This window comes from Pseudophryne corroboree, chromosome 3 (assembly GCF_028390025.1).
Source record: "Pseudophryne corroboree isolate aPseCor3 chromosome 3, aPseCor3.hap2, whole genome shotgun sequence".
NCBI classification, from domain to species: domain Eukaryota; kingdom Metazoa; phylum Chordata; class Amphibia; order Anura; family Myobatrachidae; genus Pseudophryne; species Pseudophryne corroboree.
The window spans coordinates 340,362,335-340,373,172 of record NC_086446.1 but is presented as its reverse complement, the minus strand read 5'-3'; the positions used below and the strand labels follow the sequence as shown (position 1 = coordinate 340,373,172).

The window sequence follows — 10,838 nt, the reverse complement described above, 5'->3', positions numbered from 1 at the left end:
CATGACATCATTCTATGTCGCCTCCGGTACCGACCAGTCCCTTTCCGCGACATTTGTTTCCACAGCAACTGACGCTGACTTTGCTCCGGGCTAGTGACGTCACCCGGTGACGCGGCATGTTACGGGGGCTGGTGACGTCGGCGCCGCACGTTGCCCGGTATAGTCTATCACTGTCTGTCCGAGCGTTCGGCGGCTACGCTGGAAGTGACGTCATGGATTTAGGGGCTATGCGGAAGAGTTACCGGAATGACGATGAGGTAAAAGGCCGTAACCTTGGCTAGCGATGTCAGGTCATATTTCGCATGTGGCAGGGAGAGGCAGCCTGATGGTTTCCATTTTTGTGGAACTGTGGGGCAGATTTATTAAGCATGGTGAAGTGATATAGTGGAAGGTGATAAAGCACCAGCCAATCAGCTCCTAACTTCTATGTTACAGGCTGAGTTTGAAAAATGACAGTTAGGAGCTGATTGGCTGGTGCGTTATCACCTTCCACTTTATTTATTTATTTATTTATTTATTAACAGTTTCTTATATAGCGCAGCATATTCCGTTGCGCATCACTTCACCAGGCTTAATAAATCTACCCCTGTAAGCCTTATAGGCATAGTTGTTTTTTTTTATTATTATTATTATTATGGCCTGTTTTTTTTTGTTTATTTTGTTTAATTGCTGCTTTTGGCAATGATAAAGAATCCTTTTATCAACAAAAATTTCTAGAACAGCTGAGTGATGCTCAGCTTCCTGGTGATACTGGCTAGCAGCAGTAGGAGTACCTCTGGAAATATGTGGATTAATAGATTGACAATGTTTAGGTTGGCAGTGAATGGTCAATATGCATTAGGTTGGCAGGTACAAAAGGTCAACACATTTTTGCGTTGTTTTGTGACAATTCTTGGATTTTTACTGTTATCTGACCACCATCAGTACAAACTTCGACCCTTGGTAACTCGCTCTACTCCGCTTCTCTCGCCACAGGTTACTATTCCCAATATAAGTTCACATGTATAGTAGTAAGTCAATCAGATGTTGAAAAAACATGTGTAAACCATTTCAAATATGTCAACCATTTTCATGTCAACCTTTTGAACCTGTCGACCATAAGCACTGATGACCTTCTGTTGACCTTTTGTACCTGCTTACCTATACATTGTCAACTATTATCTGGATACAGTATCTCTCTGGAAGAGGAAGGAACCCTCCTGCTTACTGGCCATCTCCTATCGGAAAGGGGAGGAAGTGTGATGATGTGATTTACATGTGCAGTACTTAATATTGTTTAATGCTGTCATATTGTGAAGGATCATACATGTATGTTATTCATGGGCTAAAGCATACATGCCAACGCTATTTCAGAAATTTAAAATTATTACTTCATTTAACAACTCTGTCAGCAAGTTACAATCTGTAAAAAAAAGAAATAAAAAAAAAAAAAGGAATTCATTGTCACCACATTGTAATTTGTTTAGCAGTGATTTTTCTTCATGTGACTTGTGACAAATGGCACTCATTTAGAAAACAAAACATTATTTTACCAGAGATGTGTTAAAAATGTAGAAGCTTAAACCATTAATTTCATCGCTGTCTTCAGCATCATCATAATCATTGTTTATTTAGAAGGCGCCAAAGACTATGTAGCACTGGACAATCATTATACAGATATGCCATAAATAAATATAAGAAACTTAGTAACAGATATATGAATACAATTAAGCATGATGATGCATACATGGATAGTTATGAGATAGCATTTACACCCAACACAAATACAGGTATGAATTCCATCCATGTGACTGAACAAACAGTAGAAGATTTTACTTGAGACATGACATCAGGGTCATACGAGGCGGACAGACATGAGACATAGGGTAGAGAAGACCCTGCTCATGGGAGCTTACATTCTAGATGATTATTGCTGCTTTCACATCGCAAAACCTGCTTTTGAAATGGTTATTTAAACGGTTCTTAAAACTGGTCTGAGCAGTTAAACCCCCTTCACATCGCATGTTGTAACCAGTATATTACCATTTCATTACCGTTTTGGTACCTTTCACACTGAACCTGTTTCACCCATACAAAACAGTAGTTGTCATTTTAAATGTTTATTTCCTGCTTATGCCTGGTGACATCACACATGGAGACAGCCTATCACCTTCTGGGGCTTGCAAATACCGTTTCAGACCCTTTCACACTGCACAATGAAACGGGTCTGAAACGGGTAGGACCCTGCTTTTTTACCGTTTCAAAATACCGGTATTTTGAAAACGGTAAATTGAAGGTGACCCTTTCACATCGCAGCTCGAACCGTTTAGGAAGCCTTAAAAATCGTCAATTTACCGGGTTCAAGCTGCGGTGTGAAAGGAGTATAAGTGTTCTATGTAGAAACCCCATTAAAATGAATGCTAAAACATCTGGGTTATGATTGAAATAATAATCAGACAGTGTGACAGCTCTAGTCACCCTGTGCTTTCTATAGGAGGAAGAGGAATTCCCTATTGAATGAAAATGACTGAATGAAATACTTTATTATCAACATGCAAAACAAACAACTGTATTGACTATGAAACACATTTCCTGATACGCCCATAATCCCAATACAAGCAGAGATCTGACATAAAATTCAACTAATCACTCTCATTTAAATATATCCTAACACTAACTGAGCGAAAAAGTATTTTTCAACCTAGATGTCCATGACTTAATACGTCGATAACACTTTTTTGATGGCAGTTAAGAAAACACAATATGATTAGGATTGTAACAGTGCATAACAATTCTTTTCACCTTCTATTCTCTTAATGGAGGACAGCCATGTGCCATTACATATTCAGCAAATCTTGCCACTTGCGATAAAAGCTTACAGTTGGCCATTGAGATGGGTAGCAGTTGATTTATCAACATGGTCAAAACACCGACAATCATGCCGACACGTTCAATATGCTGACATTTGAAATACTGACATGTCAAAATGCTGACATGCGTTTTTAAGGATTTTTTTCAAAAAAAACAGACTTGTTCATACTTTACCATCCCAGTGGACCTGGAGGGGAATATAATAGTGTGCCCGAAGCATGGCGAGCGTAGCGGTACAGTTAGACGGTGTCTATGTCGACATTGACACACAAAAAAAAGAGAAACTCATGTCTGTATTTTGACATGTCGGCATTTCAACTGTCTGTATTCTGACTGGCGTTTTAAACATGTCGGCATAATGAATGTAGGTGTTTTGACAGTGTCGGTATTTTGACTGTAGGCCAATGGCTGTCTGAATTATGACCGTCGGTAAATCATACTGAACCCATTGAGCTAATATGAACACAGAGCAGTTTAAAATTGCTCACGCTCTCTACATCAGCATTATTTAAGATCAGTAGCTCAGATCTGACCTTGATGATCATCAAAATCAGTAATTATCTCCTTTTTATTAGAGTTATTATTCGAGTTTAGGACCAAATAATTATCCTTGCTCCTCTTAGCAAACAAAAAACACAGCCCAAGGCAATGCGCCCCCAAAGACTATGGTTATTCATTTGGAGTAGCAAGCTGAAATAAAGTTCTTGCGCCCATCGGCAGCAACATTTGAATAGCTGCTGGCTCGTATGCTGGGAACCGCAATAACAACTGAACCTCACTCTATTAGTCCTTTGTTAAAATATGTTAGGGCTCCTCCACATCCCTCTTGGGCTGAGGTGGGGCAATGAGAAAGCTTAGGACCTTTAGGGTGGCACTTCCTAACATCACCATTGGTACCAACATAGATTCCTGCCTGTTAACAATAAGTTAAACACAATTTTATTATTTTGTTAACATAATTAGTCGCTCAAAAAATTTAGATACCAATTTATGAAATGTAATCTTTTGTTTTAATATTTTTCGTAGTCCACATACTGTAGGAAGTAAAATGTCTTGTGTCTTGTTTTTTATTAGTCAAAATAAAAACAGCCCCCCCTCCCTTCCATTTCAGAAAGAATGAACCCCATACTCGCTAACCCTGACCACCACTAATGATCAATAGACGGCATGCCTGGGTTTACTTCTGACCACCAGCCACTCACAAGCAACTTGTAAAATTCATAATTTATTTGTGTCTTTTTGCTATCAAAAACTTGCTAGTGTCCAAACGTATGATGCAGTGCTCTCTGACAGTGACAGCGCATCCAATAAGCTCTCTGTATGTTCTGCTATTTAATGGTAAGACAGAACTGTAACCCCCATTGGGATGCCTTGTCTGTAAACACTTTCACAATTACTCCCTCCTAATAAAATATAATCACAAATTTACTCCAGTATGTGAACAGTAACTGGAGCTTATACAGATCAATCTAAACCTACATAAATAAAACCAGTTGCATTCAAATTCCTATACCTCATTGTTCAGTTATTGCTACTCCTATTGCCTTTTTACTTTCTCATCTGATCAAATTCAAAAAGGTATAGAAAATGGCTAAAGTACTAATGAGCCACAGAAATGGTGACAAGTATTACAGTATCTTTTATGGGTGTGGTATGTAAAGTCGACCACACACAGGTTGACAGTCCGCTTGCCATGCTTCGGGCAAAATGCCTTGCCCCGCTCGGCACAGGTTACTGTTCCCAATTGTAGTCCACGTGGATTGTAAAGTGTGAAAAGTTAAAAAAATGAAGAAGAAAAAAATGTGAACAACTCATGTCGACCTAGAACCCATGTTGACCAATAGTGTCTCACCTAGGCAGTGTCGACTTAAGTATAGACAACCTAGAGACCGGATACCATCTTATATATGTTGTATTTATTTTTGTGGGTGGGTACAAGGCAGCACATGAGGTGCTAGGATTGTTGAGAGGAGAAGTCACCGCATCCTCCTCAGTGTGAGGCCCCAGCCCAGCATCATATTAGCACTGGAGCTAGTTAGAGCCACCAGGCTGTGATGAGAGAGGGACTCCACAGGCATCTGTTAATTACCTGGGGCCCAGAGAGGTGAGCATGGCCTTCTGGGGAACAATTGTATCAATACTCAGCATGGAGTAGGTACTGGGTGTCATCTAAATATGTCGATAGCCATTGCAGCACAGAGGGGGGAAAAATGCCTTATTAGTCAAATGAAGCATTTTTTCTTGTAAAAATATAACTTTTTTTTTGCTATTTTGTAACTTTTTGATTCCTCTGGTTAATAAAAAGCCCCCCAAAAGTGTTTTCTATTGCTGTGGCAATAAAATATAGTACTTTTCTGAGCTTTTCGACCACTTTCTCTTCAGTGCCTCCACTATCTTCTTCAGTGAGATGCCCTGGTCGGGTATGCAATACAGTACCTGGCTGAGTAGTATAGAAGAGCTGCATTATAACCGGGATTGCTGGTCACTATGTCTGCTAGAAAATACACCCTGGATACCAGATTTTGTTTAACCTTGGTCTGTGGCTTTTGACCAAACCATTTAATAGTGACAACCCTTGTACATTCAAAAAATAAATTACATTGTGTAGGGATGATTATTTTTATTTTACTGTAGGTAATACCAGCAAAAACAGCAACATGACTGCTGCACTGCTTGATAAATATTAGGGCTGCCCATAGAGAAGTCTTGGGTCCCAGTCATGTGCAATAAGGTGTGAATAAAGAGACCACAGGTGCTTGCATGTTTCTATACCTGTGGTAGGGGAATTTGATTTTAAATATCACCAGGGGAGGGGCTGATGTGAATAAACATTTAATGTTTTGTGTTACCCTATGTAGATTTAAAGAGAAATAACACGTTTTTTAGTAATTTAAAGTGTTTGTAGTTGTTTATAGAACAACAAAGAAGATACGTTTGTTTTATTTAAAAAAATTCTACTGAGGGGGCGTGGCCTAGCTGCTAAAGGTGCAGGACGCTTGTGTAAGGAGCTCTGCAGTGTACCTCACTTCTAGCTCCTCTAATCTCACAGCTGATGCTCCTGTCCCTTCCTGTACCCTCTCCCCTGCCACAGCACACTGTGGGGAACTGCTCCTGACAGCCGCGGAATCGGGGAACCGTCTTAGACGCTCCCGCGGATTGCGGCCTAGCTGACCTCCAGAAGCCGGGGACTAGATTTGAAAGATTTCCGGAGCCGGGAAAATCATCCGGCGGCCCAGGCTTGCTGCACTTACCCCCAGAAGGACCCCATGCACCCCATGGTGAACGTGGGTCGTGGGAACCGCTGGGCCCCCTCTCACAGCAGCTGGGTGCACTGTGGAGCTCTGCCCAGCAGAGAGTTAGAAATAGCAGGTGGCCATTTTGGATTCTGGCATAGCCTGCAGCCTTCAGCCCTGCATTACTCGGGATTGGAGACCCAGACTTAGGCAGGACCTGGACTGGTGCTCTCTATCCTGAGTTACCCTCCACCTCTCATTCTTATTACCCACTCTACTGGGAATATTACAATATTACACAGTATTACAAGATTTACCGTGCAGTCTATACTCTTGGTATATGTGACTATGTGATGCAGTGTCCTGCTGCAGTGAGCGAGTAATGTGATACACAGCTTTACACGTCCACCCAGGGTCTGTCCACTCAGCACATGTTATAGCAGTGGATCCGACATTATTCCAGCTCCTTCAACCTCCTGCCGCTGAATCTACTTGTTACCTGCCTGAACGTTTTCATTCTTGTGCTCTTTCTCTCTGAAATCATGCCGCCTAAGAAGTCTAAAGGGTCATTACCCCCGCCTGTTTCTTTTCCAAGTCAGAAATTACCACAATCCTCCCCCGGGGCACTAGCCTCCTTTTCCACTGCTAGTCCTGGCCAGCTGGAGAAGACTCATTTGCTCTCTGTATCGGGAATTGACCCTAACTCTACAGGCACTTTAACGGTAAAGACTCTCTGTCAAGTCTTAGCGGCTTTTAAGTCAGATCTGTCTCAAGATTTAACTGCAGCTATCCGAGAAGTTAAAGTAGAGCTGACCACCATCGGACACAGAACAGACCATTTGGAACGCAAAATGGAAGAGTTAGTCACTTCACATAATGACCTTATAGATGCCCAAGACCACCAGCAGGCCAAAATAGAGGCGTTCAAGGATAAGATAGCCGATATTGAGGACTGTTCGCGCAGGAATAATATTAAAATACATGGGATCCCTGACTCTGTATCTAACTCAAAATTACTAGATTACGCAACTTCCTTGTTCCGTAAACTGTTACCGAAGGCAGGCGTTAAGGACCTCCTGATTGACCGGATCCATTGTCTTCCCAGACAGCGGTCCTCCTCGTCTCCCTTCCCTAAAGACACTGTACTTAGGGTCCACTTTTTCACTGTCAAAGAAAGTATCTTACGTGCCGCTTGGGATGAGGAGGACTCTGACGTCTTGGGAGGCTTGCAACTTTTTCCAGACTTCTCTGCCTACACTATCTCCAAGCGGAAACTATTAGCTCCAGTCACTGCTGCCCTGCGAGCTCAGGATATACGTTACAGGTGGGGATTTCCAGTGAAACTAATTATCACCTATGACAATTCCTCGTACATAGTCTCCGATCTGGATGCTGGAGTGAAGTTGCTTACGGAATGGGATTTTTTGGTGAAACTTCCCGCAGCTCCTGTTCGTCGTACTCCGCCTCAACCTGAATGGTCTACTACTTGACTTTCTACCCGACAGTTATTTCTGCTAATATATTTCTGTTTGGTGGGATTATTTTTTCTCTTTTCAGCTGGTTATGTTGTTGCCTCCCCCCCACCTACTCTACTGTAATTTTTCCCCTACAGTAGCAATGCTGATCCGATACACTGGATCTTTTTGGGGTTTTCTATCCCCTCTGCCCCTCCCCCCCATTTTTCTTTTCTTTTTTTCTTTCTCATTTTGCCTCTCTTTTTTTGCTGACCCTGCTGTTTTCCCTGATTGCCTCCCCCCCCCCGGGATATCGGTTTACTCAATATTTGCTGTCTGTTGTACGATGGTTAGACTTTTTTCTCTAAATGTTAAAGGTTTAAATTCTCCTAATAAGTGTAGACTAACTCTGTCCTCTTTTTATAAACAATAGGCGGACATTGTGGCCCTCCAGGAAACTAATTTCTCTTCATTAGGCCCCCCGGTATTAAAAGATCAACGTTACCCAACAGGTTACTTTGCCAATGGCCCTTTTAAAAGAAATGGGATAGCCATTTTATTCCACAATTCTGTTTCTGTTTTACATTCGCAAATTGCTGATAAGTCAGGCCGCTATCTTATTCTCACAGGGTTACTAGAAAATAAACTAGTTACTATTGTGTCCCTCCATGCTCCCAACTCGAACCAAGTTGTTTTATTAAGGAAGCTCTGCTTATTGATCCAGAAGGTCCGAGTTGGTTCGTTAATTCTCTTAGGAGACTTTAATTTGGTAGTTGATCCAAGTCTTGATAGGACACCTCCACCTGCTTCAGCTTCCTACAAATCTTACTTAGGTCCCTCCCTGGCGCTTAGCAATCCCCTCATGGAATTTGATCTTTATGATGTGTGGAGAATCCAGAATCCAACGGGAAGGGACTATACGTTCTTCTCTCCAGTCCATAATTCCTACTCCCGTATTGACCTCATTCTCTGTGATAAATGGACCCTCCAACATTCTGGACCTTTAGATATTTTACCCATATCTTAGTCAGACCATGCCCCATTGCTTTGGAGATGGCATATCTCCAATAATCACATCCCCCTAGACCATGGCGCCTTTACCCACATTTATTAACTGACCCTTTAGCAAGGAAAATTATATATGATTCCATCTCCTTATATTTTGAAACAAATTCTCCTTCCGACACTTCGATCTTAAATTTTGGGTGTGCTTTTAAAACGGTAACCAGAGGAGCAGCTATTAAAGCTGGAGCCACTCTTAAAAACGAAATACACAACATTGGCTGATTTAGAAACTAAACTTAAAGATCTTGAAGATCTGAATAAATCTCACCCTACCAAAGCTTTACGAAAGGAAATGTCCGAGGTTCGTAGCAAACTACAAAAATTTCTTATGGTTAAAACACAAGCTGCTCTTAATAGAATGCGACAGAAATTTTATTTGTTAGGTAATAGACCGGGGAGGATGCTGGCACGTAAACTACGCGCCCAACAAGCTCGGAATAGAATTAAACTTATTTCTTCCCCGTCAGGATCTAAATTAGCGAATCCTCTTGATATAGCTAATCAATTCGCAAGTTACTATGCCCAATTGTACAATCTGTTCTGATTTGTCTACTCCGCAGCCCACTTCTGCAACTGTACAATCTTTTCTTTCTTCAGTTTGTCTCCCTACTCTGACTACTTCCCAGTTGGATTCTTTGAACGCTCCCTGGTCTGTACAGGAAATTGAAAGGACAATTAAATCTTTTCCTAAAAACAAAGCCCCAGGGCCTGATGGCTTCACTAATGACTTTTACGTCTCCTTTGTACTCTCCTCTACTTTGAAATCCCTATTTAATTAGGTAACTCACGTGGGCTCCTTCCCTTCAGGAATGCTAGAAGCACAAATCATTGCCATTCCTAAACCAGGGAAGGACCCAACTCAATGTTCCAATTATCACCCAATTGCCCTGTTGAATGGGGATGTCAAACTGTATGCTAAATTGATAGCGTCCCGTATTAATGCTTACCTGCCCTCCCTGATACACACAGACCAAGTAGGGTTCGTGCCCGGCAGGCAAGCCTCAGACAATACCCAGAGAGTTTTTAATTTGCTTGACTCTTTCTGATGGGGAGGGATTCCTATTGCTTTCTCTGGATGCTGAGAAAGCATTTGACAGGTTAAACTGGCTATATATGCGCACAGTTTTGACTAAAATGGGTTTCTGTGATCAAATTTTGGCCTCTATTTTGGCATTGTACAGCTCTCCTACAGCTAGGGTGTTTAGCAATGGCTTCCTGTCGGACACGTTCCCTATTTCTAATGGCATGCGTCAAGGGTGCCTTCTCTCCCCCTTGATTTTTGTGTTAGTAATGAAACCCTTGGCGGCTAAAATTAGACTTGATAGTCATTTTCCCGGATTGCTACAAGGAGAGACCTCACATAAATTGTCTTTTTGCGGTTGATGTACTTCTCTTTGTCTCCCACCCTACCTCTTCTCTCCCCCACCTTCACAACATTTTAGCTAGCTTTAGTGACGCTTCTTTTTATAAATTGAATACTTGGACGATCTCACTATTAACTTACCTGATTCTCTTATAACCACTTTACACTCTCAATATCCTTATAACTGGAAATCTGAGTCCCTCCTGATAAAGCAGAAATATTTATCGTATATAAAAACCCTTTGTGAGGTCTAAGAACACTGCACGCTATTTACGTATGAAGTACCGTAAGGGTACGCTCGTTGCGTAACAATCGCTTAGCCGTAGTCGAGACGCTCAAGCGTCACGTTCGCTCACGGCCAAGAGATTACAAAGTTACATTTCTTTGCATTTCACTTTCCTGTTGCCATAACTGCAAACAATCATAATGTTTAACTCGTTGTTTTCAGAATTTTATGAGACAGATCCTCCGCCTTAAATTATGCAACACCTCTGTGTCAAAACTACCTATCCCGGGAAATGGTGCCTTATCCCCCGCAGTCATTCGTGTCCATTCATCACAAAAGGTCTCAGTGTGGGGACCATATTTCCCCCACATTACTAACCGAGCAGACCCTCGGGGTCTGCAAGCCTCTGGAGTCTGAATCCTGACTGCTGAACGTCTCTGTGTTGTGCACTTGGCTGCCATTGTGGACCTTACACAGGAAAACTTCCTAAAATGCACCAAACACAGAAATTTACGTTGGAAATCCTTAAAGCTCTTCCACTGAACTTCTTCTGCTCCGAGTATCTCCGGTCCGCCTTCTAGCAGACACGTGTAGCCGTTGCAGGCCCTATCTCTAGAGATTTTCCTGAGAAAATTCCCTTCCTTTTT

General features: G+C 41.8%; 1 protein-coding gene across 2 annotated transcripts in view; it reads left to right on the top strand.

Annotated features, from left to right (window-relative positions):
- The first annotated feature begins 17 nt into the window (after nt 1-17).
- PNPO (pyridoxamine 5'-phosphate oxidase) overlaps nt 18-10,838 on the top strand; it is an 88,878-nt gene continuing 78,057 nt past the window's right edge. The window contains exon 1 of one of the 2 annotated variants that reach the window (XM_063959632.1): nt 18-257. In XM_063959632.1, the coding sequence (XP_063815702.1) occupies nt 117-257 (141 nt within the window). In that variant the 5' untranslated portion in view covers nt 18-116. The remainder of the gene's footprint in view (nt 258-10,838) is intronic. The other variant, XM_063959633.1, reaches the window with a different exon arrangement.